This window comes from Gymnogyps californianus, chromosome 23 (genome assembly GCF_018139145.2).
Source record: "Gymnogyps californianus isolate 813 chromosome 23, ASM1813914v2, whole genome shotgun sequence".
In the NCBI taxonomy this organism is placed as follows: Eukaryota; Metazoa; Chordata; class Aves; order Accipitriformes; family Cathartidae; genus Gymnogyps; species Gymnogyps californianus.
Genome location: NC_059493.1, coordinates 882,246 through 900,070, shown reverse-complemented (window position 1 = coordinate 900,070; position 17,825 = coordinate 882,246). Strand labels below are relative to the sequence as shown.

The following is a 17,825-nucleotide window of genomic DNA, read 5'->3' as shown; positions in this document are numbered from 1 at the left end:
CTGACGGGCTCGGTGGCCGCCGGGAGCTCCGCCAGGCAGCGATGCGGGCTCCGGGCCCTGCCGGCAGGCGGCCCCCGCCGTGACCCACCGCGGGCAGCCGGTGGGGCTGCGGCAGGCCGGCCCTGGGCGCCGCTGCGGGGTGCATGGAGGCACCCCGCCCGCAGAGAGGTACCGGGCGGGGGGCCCTGTCAGGGGCCCTGTCAGTCAGGGCTCCCCTGAGGGGGCTGCGGTGGCCCAGGCCGTGCCGTGGGGATAACCGCCTTTCCCCTCCCGTTATCCCCTCTGTGGTTTTGCAGGTGTGAATCCCCCGGAGGACAGCGCGCCTGCTCTGCTTGGCCCCACAAGGCGAGCGGCCCCGGGTCCCCCTCGCCGGCCTCGGCCGGGCTGCAAGAGGAACAAGGAGGGGGCTCGGGACCTTAAAAATAGCATCGCCCCCATAACCAGGCAGCTGCCGCCTCCTGAGAAATGAAGAAGTTTTTCGACTCGCGTCGGGAGCAGGGTGGCTCTGGCCCTGGATCGGGCACCAGCGGCGGTGGCGGCGGCAGCGGTGGCCCGGGCAGCGGGTACATCGGCAGGGTGTTCAGCATCGGCCGGTACCAGGTGACGGTGGACGAGGTGCTGGCGGAAGGTAAGACCCCAGTGCCTTTTGCAGAGCGCTCTGCCTTTGCTTCTTTTCCCTCCCCCTTTCCCTCACAAAGCTGGAAAGGGAGGCTTTGGCCTTTCCCGTGCACTCCGCCTCCCCCTCTATCCCTAGCTCCCCTAATATTTCATTGTCCTTGACAGACTTGCAATCCAGTGGCATCTGCAAGCTGACATTTCTGGTCTTCCCATGTGTAAACCCAGTGTGGGTTTGCTGGGTTTGGTTTTGGTCTTTTTTAAATGCTTTAGAAACTGAGGGGGTTTCAGAAGTTAATTGTTTCCCACCTTCCCTAAACCAGGAGTTATTTAAAAAAACCCCCACACTAAAATTGTCAATTTTTTTGGTGCAGAACGAGGTGCTGTAAATAAAGAAAGCAGTGGCCTTCACTCTAACTTTCTTCAGCCGGTTGCCTCCTTTCCTACCTCAAGCAGAGAGGAATAAAACACTGGAGTAAATTCCTTGTAGATATCTCATGCAAATAGGTAGGCTGAGTAGAGCTAGCTGCAATCTGGGATGAGGGATTTCTGTTTGTGTGGGGTTTCTGCAGGGGAAGCGGTAATCCCAACTGCATTTTTTTTTTTTTCTTCAAAATAAAACAATTAAAGAACTAAAAATGAACAGTAGGGATTATAAAACTCTTTACATGTACAGTCCTTGCAGTGCAGCAAGCTGCTGGTGGCATTTTTTAAATTGTAACCAGCACTGCTGCTTTAACTATCATTTTACATTTCATTTGTTTGGGCTATAAGGAACCTTATGAACGGCTCTGGCTGGTAACCTTAGCCTCGACCTTCAGAGAGATGTTGGCCTCCTTAGACCTGCTCCTGGTCTGTCGTCCTGCGCAGCATCCTTTGCAATTTCAGTCAAAACAGTGTTTTGTTTTGATCTTGTAATTGCGAAGGAGAGGGTAGCTGCTGTGTGAGAGCTGAGTGGGAGGACCTGTGTTGGCTTTTACAGAAAGAACCCTAAAATGGAAAAGGGACTTTGTGTACGCTGTATGCATTCAGGTTTGTAAAAAGTCACCGCAGTGTACAAGAAAATCGGTCTATGACCATCTTTCAGACATGGTTTCTGATATGTTCTGCTGCATGCTGAGCTGAGAGGAGCACCGAAAACAGTCCTTCAGTTAGTAACTATAGTGATTTTTTTTTTTTTTCCTGACTTGAAATTTGCAACATAGGTTTGCCTTGGCTGATATTTCCAAGGCCCTTTTGGCCCTAGAAGCTTAGGAACTATATGAGCTAAACCTGAGAAGCCGTCACAGTCTTTTTTTAATGCAGGTTGGCCTCATCCTGGTAACATGGGAAAACAGAGGCTTTTTTTGCTGATGAATAATCTGTTGGCAGGTTCTGCCCCGGTGCTGACAGCACCAGGAAGTGAGCCTGTGTGTCACTGGGCTCTCTCCTGCTCAGCAGGCCTGAGCTACAGCCACCAAAGTTATGAAGTGGTAGCGCAGATTGCGCAGGAGAAGTGCCTCCCCTCCGTACCTCGCTGTCCCAGAGGAACTGCTGCTTGTGAGGGCTTTTCCCTGTGACTCCTCGTTTCCTGGCTGGCCTCTGGGATGGAGCATGGCCTAGGGTTGGCTACAACTCTTAGATCTGCATGCGCAGGCCAAGCGAGGTGCAGCAGGCCTGTAAAATAGGTGCTGTCTTCTCTTCCTGCCCACGCTATAAGGCTGAGGAAGTTCTTTTGGTGAAATGTGCTACGCAGGTGTTTTCCTCACAGTTAGACTCCTGTGGGCAGTCCGAAATCCTTCTGTGTGGTGAGTGAAGTCTCCGAGGGGACAAGAGCAAGGTGGCTTGTAGGTTTGCAGGTTGTCGCCTTCTGATGGGAACAGAGGAGTGAGAATGCCATTTCCTTTATAGGAAAGGTAGGTCATCTGGGGAGTCAGCGTGGGTCAGAAGTGCTGCAGCTTTGCATACTTCTGGCCTTTTGGCGTAGCTGCGTGTGCTCCCCAAGTGCTGGTAAAGAACATTTTTTCACTGACTCAGCTGGAGACCTGGGGAGCTCTCTGGCAATGTGGTCCCTGCACTACTGACGTCTGAATCCTCGGCTGGAAAACTTTTTTGTATCTGCAGTGAATTTTGGTGGTTCAGCAGTGTTGAAAAGGCAACTCGTGAAGTCTTGGCTATTTCTGCTAAAAGGAAAAGTCCCCTGAGAAGCACTTTGGAGGAGGAGGAGGAGTATCCTGTCTGGGAAAGAAATATCTCTCATCCCCATTGCTTTAGAAGGGAGAGGAGAGGCCTGAGTTCTGGTGCAGCATGTGAAGCCTAGAAAATAAATGAGATGTAAAAGTGGCTTAAAAGAAAGAGTCTCTGAAATGATGATGGATGGTGTAGGGGAGACTTGAGTTGCAAGCCTGAGGAACTGGTTGAACCAGAACTTTTGGAATTGAAGGGCTGGGATTTACCTCTATCTGTCAAAGCTGTGACTGGTCACCCTCAATTCTGCTGAGCAACCCTGCTGAAGATGACTGCTCCCTGGCCCAGGATGGGAGTCCTTAATGCGGGCACTGTGAAGTGTGCCAGATGGCAGATGTCTCCACGTGCTCACAGTCTCTTGCGTAGATCCCCCAAAATATCCGCTGCGGTTAGGTACACCCCCCACCCCTTTAAAAATAGTTGTGTCTGGATACTTGCTTTCCTGGGCGAGGAGGAACATTCCTTCCTTTTGGAAGGAAGTCAATGGGAATAATATAGAAGAAACTTGAATGGTTGTTTGTCCATGGTGTTGTAATACCGGTGAATCAGTATTTTTTTTACAAACAGTATATTGCAATAGGTGATTCTTAGTTGAGTCTTTGTAGTCATCTTGCTCTAATCCATATAATAGCACGAATAATCTCTTGAAAAATTCCCCTCGAAGTTTGCATGAGGATTAACTGCTGTGGGAGGTCAGCACTGCTGGCCTTGGAGTTCTGCAAGGCCAGGGTTAAAGTCGGCAGCATCATCGTAGAGCTCCAGTATGGGCTGAGGGGGGTTGTTAGGGACTTTAAGGTGACTGGTGTTTCACGGAGCTGAGGTGAATGCCCAGGAGGCATTTGAGTGTGTGGGTGAGTCAGGCTACTATCTTACTCTTTTGTTTATGAAAAGAAACGAAACCAGTGTGATCAAATTGGATGCTGCTTTTTGTTTCTGCCTGTGTGTAGGGAAAAAAAACCAACCAAAACCCACCCCAAAACCCCACGCTGGAGCTATAAGGAGGATGGTGTCTCTCTGATGAGGACCAGAGCAGCAGAAACATTTAGAAGGATGTTGCCAGAAATCAGAAATTTGCTAAGGAGTTTGTGGGATGCGCCTGTGTGGCGAAGTACCACAAGCCACATGTACTCCTCTGAGCTAAAACAAACAAGGTGGGGATTGCCCCAGTGTCCAGTTCTCAGGGGGCTATGTTTCGTGTTACTCTGTGTACTTGCAATATTGTAAGAGTGCTGAATTGATCCAAGGTACGTAAGCGTTGATGGGGTGCGTGTTTGAGCTAGGATTTTGTTTGTCTTGGTCTACTTCTAGCAAAAGATACAGGCTGCGTTTCTTCAGGTCTGTGAAAGGTCACTTTTTCAATTAGTAGTATTTTTCAGAAGGTGCTACTTATAGTCTTTTCCCCTTAAAATGTGTAATTTAGGGGATTCAGGTTTAATAATTGTCGGGTGTTTCACTGAAATTTTTGCAGCTACGTGCTTGTGTGTGTGCTGCTAGCTAATGTGTATTTCAAAGCATTTAATGATTGGCGTTATAAGCCAATGCAAAATCAGCTTAAATTTGCCAGCTCTATTTTTTTTTACTCTGTTTTGAAAAGACGGACATTGTGGGAAGGTTTCATCGTGATTTTCTTTAGCAGACCTGCAGGCCAACGTGTGTATGAAGAGCTTGGTAAGGCTGTGAGTGCACAACCTGTCCCCAATGGGGGGAAGGTGGTCCCCTGAGCTGCCTAAACGTGTGGTTGGGCTAGTTGCGGAGGACTTCTGCTGACCCCTGCCTGGCTTGCCCTCAGCACTTCCTTTCCCTGGAGTGTGCAGCACCGTAACCTGAAGTCACTGAAATTACACGTGAGCTTCTTCTGAAATAACTTCACTTTAAAACAAACCCCATCTGAGGTAAATTTTGCAGGCTTACATGATCCTCAACCCAATTCCAGTGTGGCTGGGTTCAAGACATCACTTTGAAGTGTATTTTGTCAGTTATTGCCTTCTAGCTTTTGCCAAGTGTCAGCTGCTAATCAGCTGACCAGTGACATTTGGATTAGGAATTAAACTATTTCTCCTCTTGGAATGGGACATGTGATTTTTTTTTTTTTTTTTTTTTTTCCCCCATTGCTTTTCCTGTGTACCTTGTGAGGCAGGGCACGTACACTGCGCTCTGCACTGCTAGGTAGGGTATTGGCTCCTCTGTGTTCTAGTAGTCTGTTTTTTTGAGCGTGCAAGCCAGGCAAACTGGTGAAGAATCCCGAGTGACTTATTTGGTAAATGTGAAGGTATCCCAAGTGTTTTGGTGCTTTTAGCAGCACAGATTTTGCTGAGGCAGAGTGTGTGCCGTGTCCCTAGATGTAATCAGGAAGGAAAAGAAGGTGTTAGTGGATTTAACTGTGTAAGAAGTTGTATAGCCCGGAGACTCGCATCATCTAGCCTGGCTTGTAAGCTTTACGCAACATGTCAGAGAATGGGTCTGGGATTGTACACGGGGGTGGCTAGTTTCTTATGTAACAGCTATGTTAGCTAAAAGCATATTTAATGGTAGTGTTAGCCCAGTGCTGTCATGGGAGGACAAGTTTTCTGCAGTTGTCTTCCCAGGAAAGAGCCTTCTGTGTTAAAACAAAATAGTTTCTCATTCAAGGAGTCCTGCAACAGGCTTACGAAGTTGTCAATTACTTAGTATAAGAAAGCTTAGTTTTGGGATTCTGGCTGGGGAAAATACAGGGTTTAACTATCCAACTCGGGTCTTGCAGAAGTGTTCTAGTAGTTATATATGGACAGGTTACTACTTCTGGTTGCAACACCAGCAATGGTGTTTGGATCCAAGGGGAGCATGTACTGCCATAATGTTTTTATTGTGTCGTGGGCCTTCTCCCCTTTGTACAGGAGCTTGTCATCAGTTGAAGAGAGCAGGTGGTAAGTTATAAATGTGCTGAAGACAAGCTGGAATTCACTTTGGGTTTAGCACTTGCTGCCTTCCAAGCTCACCCACCTGCATTAATCATGTCTAATAAGGGGTCAGGACTGACTAGGTGCTGCACACTTGCATTGAGACTGGAAGCTGCTTCCTTTGAAGGTGACTTTTTTCAGTGAAAATAGTGATTTGGAGAGACTGAGGCTGTGCCTGTTGGAACAGCAGCTTGCCAGCTGCAGGACTTGCTGCTGCTCTTCTGGAAAGTCACAACCAATTTGCCTTCATTTGTACTAAGTAAGTGTTTACTCGTGTTTCACATGTGGAAGGAGACAGGAAGTCTCTGAGGAGAAACATGCCATAAGCCAATTCAGTTTATGGAGGAGTTCTCTTTTGATAACGAGAGGTAACTGAATAAGTAAGTTTCCCAGGAAAGAATGCCTTCTTTCTTGGATGGGGGGAAGCGCAGGATGTCCTTGTGGCAGTACGATATTGAAAACATACCTCCTTAAATCAGATACTGGCTGCTGTACTTTCTTGAAGGTAGGAACAATACTGACAGTGATTTACAAGCACAAGGAAAAGATTTGGAAAGTCTTAAGTGAAACACGGTTGCAAGGTAATTCTCTCTCATTTGTGGCTTTTTATCATTATGGAAACTTTCCTTTTCTCCTTTTGTAGGAGGTCCAGGAATTGCCACTAAATGAAATGAAGGTTATTGTTAGCTGCCTACAAATGTGATACAGTAGAATGAAAGCAGAGGAGAGCTGCTGCAGCTCCTCTAATGTGAGGAGCTCTCACTACCCTGTTGCCAGAGTATCTGAGCCCTGGCACGGTCTATGAAAGTGTCCTTCCGTTCCTTTTAGGGCTGCTGGGAAATAATATACTGAGATATGAAGGTGAAGCAATGCAGAGTATGTGTGGCCAAGTCAGGAATTGATCTCTGGCCTTCCAGATTGAGTGCTTTAATTGCAGTCTGTGTTTTCTCTCAAATGCTGCCTCTCTGTGTTTTAAATGGGCATGCTCTTGGCACACGTGTGATTTGGGCATAAATTTACGCTTGCTCTGTGGCAGAACCCATGCTGACATCAGGACCCCAGGCCATGTGTCACAGGATTGGATTAAAGACTTTTTTGGAACAAGACGCTCATAGCATCTGGTTTGCTTCATGATTTTGCAGAAACAAATTACGTACCAGTGACGGGTGATCTCATAGATTAAAAATAAAAAAAGCCATCAGCAGCTGAGTTCCCCAAGCAGAGACTTTGCGTGCATGTACATCCACCCCACGGTTGAGCTGGAAGCTAGCTGGTGCTGTGATGAGGACAGGTAGATCTGATCTTCATTCATTCACTGTTATGAACAGGCTGGTTTTACTTCCTATTTGGTGTTCTTAGGGCTGTAATAGGGGGGTGACCCCAAAATGTGCCTGTGTGAACTTAAAAAGCAATCTGGCGTGCTGTTCTTGAGGGTGTGATAGTAAAATACATGGTCTTCTGAAGCTGTCTAAATGCACAGCTGTTATTCAGATGATGTCTTAGCTTGTATCGCCTTTACGTCTGTAAGCTAAATGATGCTTGCAGGGTTGACATGTGCTTTTGCTGCACAACTCTAATGGCAGCAGTAAAATAAACTCGGAGCTTGTCTCTTAAAGAAGTGCAGAATGCTCCGTGAGAAGCACGATGTGGCCTGGTTCACGCGAGCTTTCCCTGAACATCAGTTTCTGTTCAAAGCACCATAGCAAGCAAGAGCAACCCTTGGTTTGATGTGGTATACCTGTTTTTGTGACTTTACTGCTATCCTGGATTGTACATGGAAGCTATTCAGATGTTGCGGGAGTGAGAGTGATATAAGACTCAGACTTTCAAAGTGTTTTAAAATACTTAAAATGAACACAGATAATCAGTGCTGATGTGAGAGGAACACAGAAGTGCTTTATGTGCCTTCTCTGCACGACCTACCTGCTAAGTCAGTGATACTTTAGTTACCTGTCACGAGCCTCTGAAGGATTAATTGCTTCTGACTTGGGAAGTGCTTCAGAAATAAAGACCTTCTCTCCGGCGTTTAGCTGCTGCTTCGGAGGAGTGACCTGGATCGATAGGAAATCCTTGCCTTATGACTGCAGTGTGTTCACATGAAGATATTTGTGGCTGCTGTTGACCCTTGGGCTCTGGTCTAATAACTCTCTTCATGACCTTTGGCAAGAAGTGTCTAATACCAGGGGATATGCAAATGATTGGTGGCATGAAAGATATGGTGGAATTCTTGAAGAAAATCTCCTTTTAAGTTAGGAGAAGGATCTGTGAAAGCACGTGTGTGTGTGCGTATACTCGCACGCTGACACACCTGCCTTTCTTTTTTACCCAGTTATTGTAGCATCTCTTGTTAGGCAGGCGTATGCGTGGTGTGTAGAGAGTAGATGAATAACAAGGAATAACCAGCCCTCTGGGATTCAGCACAAATAGGCAGGAGACATTGGCTGGAGGGAAGAGGCAGTGCCATGTCTCTTTGGGGAGAGAGTTGGGGTAAGGGCAGGAGATAAGCAGAGATAAGCAAGGATGGCTCAGTGGCTGGGATGGAAAGGTTCTCTCTTTGTAGGATCCCTGTTGCTTTGACTGGAGTTCTGCAAATATCCCATTAGGCATCTTAAACACTTGAGAGGTACCTGCTAAACTCATCCAGCATCTCTGTGCCTTATTTCCCCCTTGCAGTGCAGGTAGGGTCAAGCAGGAGCAGGTGATGTGGATGCTAACTGATGTGCACTGAATATTCCCTGGGAACTTCAGCAAGCGCTGCTTGCAAAGTTGAGTGTGTTCTGACTTAAGCTCTTTGGTGGCTGCCTATTCATTACAGCCCTTTCACAGGTCAGCGAATGCAAGATGACACAAGAAGCCAGCCCCAGTTGTCAACTGGTGAGATCCTGCTGGTTCTTAGGTTCTTTTCTTTTATTGGTTGTGTTTGTAAGGAAATAAAAAAATGCATCGCAGAGCACCGATGTGTGGATTGTGGGGTGGCAAAGGATGGAGGAGGGACAGTATGGCAGAGAGAAAGGGAAGGGGCAGTTACAGACTTGGGTCAGACTCTGTCCTGGGGTGCCTTGAGTGCGTATTTCTGGCAAGAAAAATTCTGCTGAAAGTCAGAGCCTTTCTTTTGGCCTTTACCTGTTGCTTTTGAGTTAGAAAATGTACTTAGATATGTGAATGTGAGTTTACCCTTCTGTTTCTATACCTGATTAGCAGTTGCAGTTTGAACTGTTGTGCTGTCTCTGCCCTTCAGCGAACATAAAGACTGCTGTGTACTAGGTGTCGTACAACTTGTGGTCTGTGTGTGGTTGTTCCCCTTCCCCTCTCTGCAAAGTAGACAATCAGATGGTGGAAGAAAGGCTTATCAAATTATTTTACAAATGAGAAACTGAAGCCCATGAAGATGTAGCGATTTGATAAGGGCTATGTAGGAAAGCAGTGATGAAGCCTTGTATTAAATGCAAATGTAACTCCTTGTCTGGTGTTTTAACCACAGTGTCATTAATATTCATGTCACCATAGTATTAAGGAACTTTTGTCATGGACTAGGGCCCTGTGTCACATAATGCAAACACAGAACAAAGAATATCTGTACTCCTGGGAGATGCCTGGCTGCCCTTGCCTGTGCCTGCTGAGGCTCAACATTTGCGTTCGGTAGCAAAATCTGCTCGTGTGCTGCCGCCTTAGGAGGCACATTCAGAAAGACACATCGCTAGGTGCGAGCAGCCGTAATCTTACAGCTGATCATGACATGATAATTAACGCACAGTATCTTCTAAAGATCTGATGTTATTCAGAGACCACAGGAAACACGCAAACTCAACGTTGCTCACACAGCATTCAACGGAACACGTGACAGGATTAAACATGTATTGGATTTTTAAAAAATTAAAATGATGCTATTTTTGGAGTGGGACAGATGGTGGTTTTCTACCTTTTGCTTTTGTTTTAAACTTAGCGACATAAGAAGCACTTAGGTTGTACCTTTGAAGCTTTTTCTGCTACTGAGCAGGCTAGAAATGCAGATATTGATATATTACATGTAAGTTGGGATTCTCAAGCAATTATATAAGTTCATTTGAGCTGACGAATTAAATCCCTAATAATTATGGGGCTTGTGAGTAACAATCACAAGACTGCAGATTCTGGACCCCTGCAACCCTTTCCTGTTTCTGGACATCTGACAAATGAACAGACAGGCATATGCCTATTCATATCTCTCTCCTTCCTCACCTGTGTATATGTGGAAAAACTCAAAGCCCTGCTTCATGTAGGGCTGATTTTTTTTTTTTTTTTAATTTTTTAAAAATTTTTCCCTGTGCTGAATGATGGATACTGTGCGCTCCTGACTGTACCTAGTGGTGTGAATTCCCTGAGAGCTGCCTGGTGGGATAGTAGATACCTCTCTCCGTGCTTGGCATGTACTGAGGAGTTGAAAAGTTCATTGCTGTGCTAGAGGAATATTATGTAGTCCTTAAGTTGTGTTTTCCTGTTACTCAGTGAGATGGCACTCCTGTGGCTCAAGAGTATACCTGTAGTTATATGGGAGACCTGAAAAGGCTGCAATCTGGATTCCTGGGTTTAAGCAGAAGAAACCTGTTTGAAACAAACCTGCATACGCTGTTGTGAAGCTCTTGTAGTATCACGTTAGCTGTAAACTTGAGCTTTTCCTAGAACGTATGTATTAGGGTTTCTCTTGTGTTTTTCATGCTGCTTTGCTCAGTAGGGATGTCTGGGTGCTACCATAGTAATCAAAATTCCTAAATGTCTAACTTGTCTGTTGCCATGAGCTCTCTTTGGATCCTTGCATAATTGCTTCCCAAATGGAGTTTGCTGTTACCATAGCACTTAAGGTCTCCAGTAAGCCCGCTCTGGCTGGCCCTTGCAAGCAAGTCCAGTGAAAAACCAGTCCCAGCCCTGGCCAGCTTAGTCTTGTTTTCTCCTTCCTTTACACCTCCAGCTACAACCTGCTCTCTGCTCAACTAGTTTTGTTTTTTCTCTCCTCTCCTGTCAACGTGATTCACCACTTCCTTGCGTTTCCAGTGAAGCTTTTCAGCTGCATGCAGTTGCTGCAGCTTCTTGCTGGCTTTGCAGTTCCAGTCATGTTCACTCAAAAACAGTCATGCTCTGCAGCATGTTTATGCCATTGCTAATTTCACTTGGAGATGAACGAGGTCTCAGATGCTATTACCAGCTGCTTGGAATAATAGCAGCTGAAATGTGCTTTTTAGAGGGCTGACTGATAACTAAACAAATGATTTTTTTTTTTTTTTTCCTTTTTTTAAGCTGTGAGTTATTCATGACCCATTAATTTTTTTTTTTTTCAGTCTTACAGTGGAAGTTCAAGGACTAAAATTGTCACAATAGAGAGGGACTGAGTCTGCTTTGCCAAGTAATCTACTTGGAGGCAGTGTATCTTGCTGCATAGTAATAAAACACTGCTCCATCAGCTTTGGGTTTCCAAGTCTGCACGTCAGGGAGGAATTGAGTGGATGCACAAGACTGGAAAGCGGAGCACATGCCTAGCAAATCTACCCACGTGAACATGTAAACGTGCTTCCTGCTGTGAAGGCCAGTACAGTTCCATAGCCTTTAGTGAGCTGTTACTTGTTATGAAATTGCTGTCACAAATGCTGCGAGACTTTAATACCCCTAAATTAAGGTGTCCGGACTGTGTTCTGACTGTGTTCTTGGAGGATGCGTAGTGTGACAAGCTATTGCTGCCCTTGGACTATAGCTTTTGAAAAGGGAATGCAGGGTTAATGCACAGGATGAATCTTGCCCACTGATTATTTTAGGCTTCTAATATGCTGTTGCATGGCAGAGATTAATTTCCTTTCCTCCCCCCCTGCCCCCTTTTTTTCTCCCCTCCTTTCTCTGCTATGTTATGATTTACAGCTTCCTTCTTTGACTTTCTCCATGGAACTGGCTGGGAGTTGAAGGGGTATCATCTAGGGGAGAGGAGCGGCTCTTAAAGATCTGTAATGAGACAGGGTCCTGAAAAATGCAAAGAAATGAAGCTAAACAGCTTTAAATCAGACCTATCAAAATAGAACCCAGAGAATTGAGGAAGAGGCCGTTAATCTTTTTCCATGTCATCAGTGCAGTGAAAATGCCTGTGACTTTATAAATATTTTGTGGCTGTTTGCAGTTGTGAGCATCATAGCTAATAAACTAAATGTTCACCCCCAAAAACTGCAACAAGCCCTAGCCAACCAGTCTTGCTCTCCTAAAATTAGGAGAGGTAAAGACCGTGCTTCTGTTTGGTGTTGGGTGATGTTTCTGGTTGTATTATTTCACAATAATTTAGGCGCTCGTGGCTGTGACTGCCACACTAACATTAACTGTGACGTCCTGCCTGTTTAAAAAGCGCCCAGAAGAGGGTGGAGCCTGTAAATCTAAATCTGTCGTGTCATGGCCTAGATATTGCAGCAATGACACTAAGCGAGGGCCCTGTAATTATGTTGGTAATATTGGATAATCACATTAGGATTCTCAGCTATGGTAAATCTGTGTAGGGCTAACTATGTCCCTGCTTTACTCTTGCTTAGAATCTGACCCACGAGCTCTACATGAGCTTGAGCCTTTATTTTACCTGGGGAGAAGTCCTTTGCTCTGTTAGATATGCTAGATGTTCTATTAAAGTTTGTCTAGTGGTATTTAAAGACTAGAGCTTAAGCAGTGCTACAGCTGGAGCTGTGAGAGCTACTGCTTTCTTGAGTTGGTAGTGAGAGGAGTTTCTAAAAAGCAGGGTTTCACCTGCACACCTTGGGCTTCTTTGCAGTATTGGATGCAGATCTTTGCCTTGATGGTGTGTGGTGTCTAATGGATGCACATGACTCTGGAGATACCTTTGTAGCTGGCTTTTTTTCCTTTTTTTTCTTTCCCCCCTCCCACTAAATCAGTTGTGCAGCAGTTTGCATTTTGTAGCAGGCACAAAGCTGACGCAGATGCTGGGCTTTCCGTGCCCGGCGAACTTGCTCAGCACGAAGCTGCCTAACAGATTGTTGCTGGCCAGCAATGGAGGCTCCTCTTTTTTTAAGCCAATAGAACATGGAAACTGTATTGCTCATATGTGCAAATTTACTTTGTGGAGACCAAATTCTTTCCAGCTCAAATGTGAGCCGTGTGGAGAATTTCTTGCTGCTTAGAACGGTTATCATTGGTGGCAGAGTGCAGAGCCTCATGCCTAAACGGTGAGACCTCTGGAGCTGTAGGGCTGCATGTGTAATTCTCTCTGCCACAGGCTGTCTGTGTGAAACAGGATTGAATGTGATTTATGACCTGCTCTGCTCAGAACTGGTGTTGGTACGAATATGAACCATGTGAACACAGAATCTACCTTGATTTCCCAACACTGCTTTCCTCTGGCAGTAGGACCAAACCTGTGAAGCCCCAGCCTTTGCTAGGAGGAAGCGAGTTGTGTACATGCTTGCTCTGCAAGGAGGGAAGGCAAGTTGGTGATTTTATGGGGCTGCTGCCCAGCAAAGTCTGAATATTCTTCAAGAGTTTGTCCTATGCCAGGAGGATGCTATCCTTGGATAGCTTGACACGCAACCTGAGTCCATGTTCCTTGTAGGGTTTCTTTAGTTAAAGTATCACTAGAAATATTTATACAATGAGAAGCTGCATTTCCTGTAAGTTCAGTTTAACTCGGAGCTCTCTTGACTTTTTACGGTTATGTGACTGTTACAATCTTCTTTTGAGTATGATCACTATTAAATTCCTGATCTTGTTGCAAACGTACCTGCTTAGCTAATTTTCCATCTGCTTAGTACCTCATCTGGGGAGATGCAGGTTTCAGCTGATTCTCCTGATATTTGTGCCTGTTTCAGGTTTCCTGTCTGGAAATACTAGGTGTCCTTTATGCTTTCTCTAGGTGCTGTCTACTTTCCCCGCAGTTCTGAAGCTCTGATTCGCTCCTACAGCCACTTAAAATGGTCAGAACATGGATGAAATTTGAGTGATTGTGACCATTGCTACTTAGGCAGACGAAGCTCTTTCAGCTGGAGTTAGTGGTTTGCTTTTCTTTCTTTGCCCTCAAGATAACTCTTAAATGTTCAGACTATTTAATTGGCGGTTGATGTTTCAAGATTGAATTTGATAAGTTTCCCAGAGCAGTTCTATCTCCACTCCAGTATGAAGCCTTTTAAAGTGCTGTTTAGGGGCAATGGAAACAGCTCAAAGGAACAGACTAACCCACAACTGAAAGCTTAGTAAACCAACCAGAATCTACACTGGTTTTTTGTTTTGTTTTAATGGTGTTTAACTCCCTGTACAGGTGAATATGGTGAGGTAAGACACTGAGAGCTGTATCTTTCCTCTTGGAAATGAGCATGGGGAGCTTCCCAGGGACTGCTCCCATGCACGAAAGGAAGCATGGTACTTTGTTTTCTGCGGTCTCATTTGCTTCATAGCTATTAGGCCTGCACAGACTATAAGGACTTGTATCTTTGTTTTAGAGGCCTTGAGCTGAAGGAGAACCCCTGCAGTACCCTACAGAGACCCTGCTTTCTACCCTGCAGAGACCAGTGGTTTGTATTTCTGATATGTAGAGTTCATCTTAATAGCTTGCTCCAAACACTACTCTCGGAGATGCTGGGGCAGGCCTTTTAGATTGAAGTAGTCCCTTAAACTTGGCACTGTTGTGCTTTAGCATAAGTCAAGTGACTTCAGAAAAATAAAACAAAAAACAACTAAGTAAAGCTTGTTATTTCCTTTGAAGTAGGAAAATCTCGACTGAGAGTAGACCTGTTTAGTTTAGCCTTATTATCTGCTTTTCTCAGCTGGAGAGTCTGTTGGCGGGGGATAAGGGTTTTTGTTTTGTTCTTGTTCAGAACTGGACTCTTTGGTTTATAACATGCATGTACACACACACAAACACGCGCACTGGTTGGAGTTAGAGGAACTTGGGTGTAGTAAGACCAGGAGATCCATATTCAGGCCTTCCTGGTTCCGCAGAGACTACTGCTTGTTCTGTTGTCCGTGCGGTGTGTCCCGCGTTTCACCTCTCTGTTCTCATTGCCACCTTCAGAAAGTCATTCAAGTCACACTTATAGCTGTGGGTTTCTGTGTGTGAGCCTGTTCTGTTTCAGCTGGTGGCTGAGCACACCCTGTCACTACTTTGTGCTTGAGCTTGCAAGCTGTTGACACAGCTTAGCCTACGTAAAGAAAATCCTAATTTTGTACCCTGGATCGTGGGAAACAAACACCAATTATGTCCACGTACTCCTGAGACATGATGCAAGCTCGTGCCTCTAGGATAGGCTATGTGTTTTCTGTGCGTGCAACTTGAGGGTGAATAATCTTCGCTTATATGGATAAAAAATAACATGTAAATACCCTAATGTAACCAGAGAGTTATGGAATTGGGTGGGAGAGTGAGTCATAGGCATTAATTAAATCCCAAACCCCAAGTGTCATGATGAACACTGCAACATGTAGTAATAAAACAGCAAAATACAAACACAAAGGAGGACATTAGTACAACCACCACTGCTTCAAGTCTTTTTAGTCTTTTTGTGCTAGGTAATCTGGAAAAGACACTCTGGATAGCATACCTCCAGCTATGCAGGAGGTTGTGGAGAAAAGACTGGCAGTAGCTTGTTGGTGTCTGTGGTGTGTAGGGTAAGAATCTGGGGTTGAAATCAAGTCAATGGAGAGTTTGGTGAGACTTCCTGACGGTAAGGGTAACACCACCCCAGGAATAAACCACTCAAGAGCATGTGGAGAATGTGTAAGTAGAGTAGCTAAAGAACAGATTAGACAGACGTGTCAGGAGTGACTGCGGGCATTGTCAGTCCTGCCTATAAGCGAGAGGATGAGTCAGGTGAAATCCTGTGCCAGACAGTGACGTGGTGACACAGGGCCATGCTTTTTCAGTGAGACAGTCCTGTGTTGCTTACCAGCATCCTGTTGCAATTTGGAGAGGGTGAAATGAGGCTGGAGAAAGCCTCCCTCTGTCCGTTAATCTTGTCATCCTCGACGTACCTCCATTCGACTCCACTGGGGCAAGAATAAAATCCACTTTTTTTTTTAATGCAGATTTTGTATGTTAGTCATGAAGCTGTAAAACCACTGGGGAGAGAGAGAGAAGTTTGAAGGCCCAAAGCGCTCACTTTTTGGGATGCCGCTTAGGTGGAGATGACCATGAAAAAGGAAGAAAATACAATGCTAGTGAGCCTGCAGTTATCTAACTGCAGTGAGTCTGGTGTCTTTGCTCGGGGAAAACTGAAGTGCCCCTTTGCCTGCAGGCTTTATAGTAGCAGACTACCTCCTACTGCCTTCTAAAAAAGCAGAGGGTGTAGGAAATGCTGTTTGACTGTATCGGTGATTAATCTTTCACCAGACCGAAGCAAGCTTGTGAGTAACAGATCTAATGTTCACTTTTAAGACTGGATTCTTGGCAACAGTCAGGGCCCTTTGTGATGCCTGGCAGTACTGGGAAACCTCTAAAAATGTTTCTTCTTGTTGGTAATATGTCGTGCCATACCCAAAATGTAATGAGAGGGGGTTCTGGGTGAACCTTCAGTCCCATCCCGTTAGGATGACTTGCTACTATCTCTGACTATGAGATGCTGCGGTTTGAGGGGTCTTTTCTGGACTTTCCCTGGCTGGACACCTGAAGGTGCCCTTCCAGCACAAATTTGCTTTCTGGAGACAGCCTGCAGAGCTGACGTCTGTAAAGCAGAGCTCAGGGATGTGAGCTGTGTAAGCAGGGCCTCTGCTTCATGCTGCTGCTATGAGTAGTATGTTGTCACACTGACCCATGGGTTCTTTGGTCAGGTTCTTAATTTTTTGCCTTTTTTGTTAATCGGAGGTTTTCCTACTCTAGTAGCATCCTTTTTAAGACCATGACTTAAAGAACAGAGGATTTATTTGCAAATTGCTTGTGTTTCTGACAATCTCCGTGTCAAGGAAGTGGGAGCAGAGGTAACATTCCAGGTTGAACTCGGTAAATCATAGCTTGTGCCAGTGTCGTCTTTACTTTCTTTGATATAGCTGTGATCTTGGATGTTACAGCCCTAATGCAAAGTCTGCCTCATTACTGTGGTTTCTTAATTAAACCTCAAACCACTTTAAAAACAAATCTTGAGGGAGTTGTATTTTTCTTTAAAGGTGTTAACGCTGACATCTCTGCCTAACTTTAAAGGTGTTGCAGATGCTTCGTAAAGCAGAAGAAACAATGTGCAGTGATCCTGACCACTCCAATTCCTTATGTATCAAAGCAGAGAAGTTCACAATGCTGATCCCAGTTTGTGGGCGCATTTGGTAATAAAAAGAGGTAGTACTGGAACAGAAAACTTATTTTGGGGTGAAATATCCTGCCCTGGAAACAAAGAGCTCAGAAGTGATGGAGAAGTTGCATCAAAAGGGGAAAAATGGGATTTGAAATCGTACGTTTTTTAGCAGGTATGCTGCTGTGATACCCTCCTGCTGGGCAATGGAAGAGTGGAATAAAAGACAGCAGAAAGAATATACTAGTGCAGATTAATACTGACAAAAATAGCACTATAATCCTAATGCCCATCATAGTTGAGTAGTGGAGCTACAATTAAAATAAAATGCCCATATAAAAATTAACCAGCGAATATTTATCTGTGTGGAGGGCAACACAAGATCATCACACATGAGACGTCATCAGTAAGGGACTGTTGCCCTTTGCTTTCCTTCCCGTTATTGCTGTGTTCTTGGGACCGAGTGTGGTGCTTTTTATAGGAGCTGCCGGGCGAGTCTCCTCTTGACAGCAAGATTCATGTTGTGATGCACAGTAATGCTTTCTAGCAGTAACGGGAAGTTTTTCTGAAGGTCTCTGCAGCTCAGCAGCCCCAGTGTGGTCTGAGGAGAGAATCCCAGGGCACCTTGGTGTTTTTTCCCTGTCCTGCAGATGAGTCACTTGTCCATCTTCATCCTTGGTTTATAGGTGGGGAGAACCGAGACTGGGTTGTTATTTCACCTTTGTTGAAAACTGGTACTAAGAGCTGTAGAAGAGCAGCACTGGCACATCTGAGTGCTTTTCCCTGATATGCTTGTGGAGCTTGATGCTAACGTTAGCTGAACTTG

The 17,825-nt window shown here is 45.3% G+C and overlaps 1 protein-coding gene across 6 annotated transcripts in view; it reads left to right on the top strand.

The window, feature by feature from the left end:
- Positions 1 to 300: 300 nt before the first annotated feature.
- AAK1 (AP2 associated kinase 1) overlaps positions 301 to 17,825 on the top strand; it is an 85,826-nt gene continuing 68,301 nt past the window's right edge. For all 6 annotated transcript variants that reach the window (XM_050910369.1, XM_050910366.1, XM_050910368.1 and 3 more), the window contains exon 1: positions 301 to 628. In XM_050910369.1, coding sequence (XP_050766326.1) covers positions 466 to 628 — 163 coding nt within the window. In that variant the 5' untranslated portion in view covers positions 301 to 465. The remainder of the gene's footprint in view (positions 629 to 17,825) is intronic.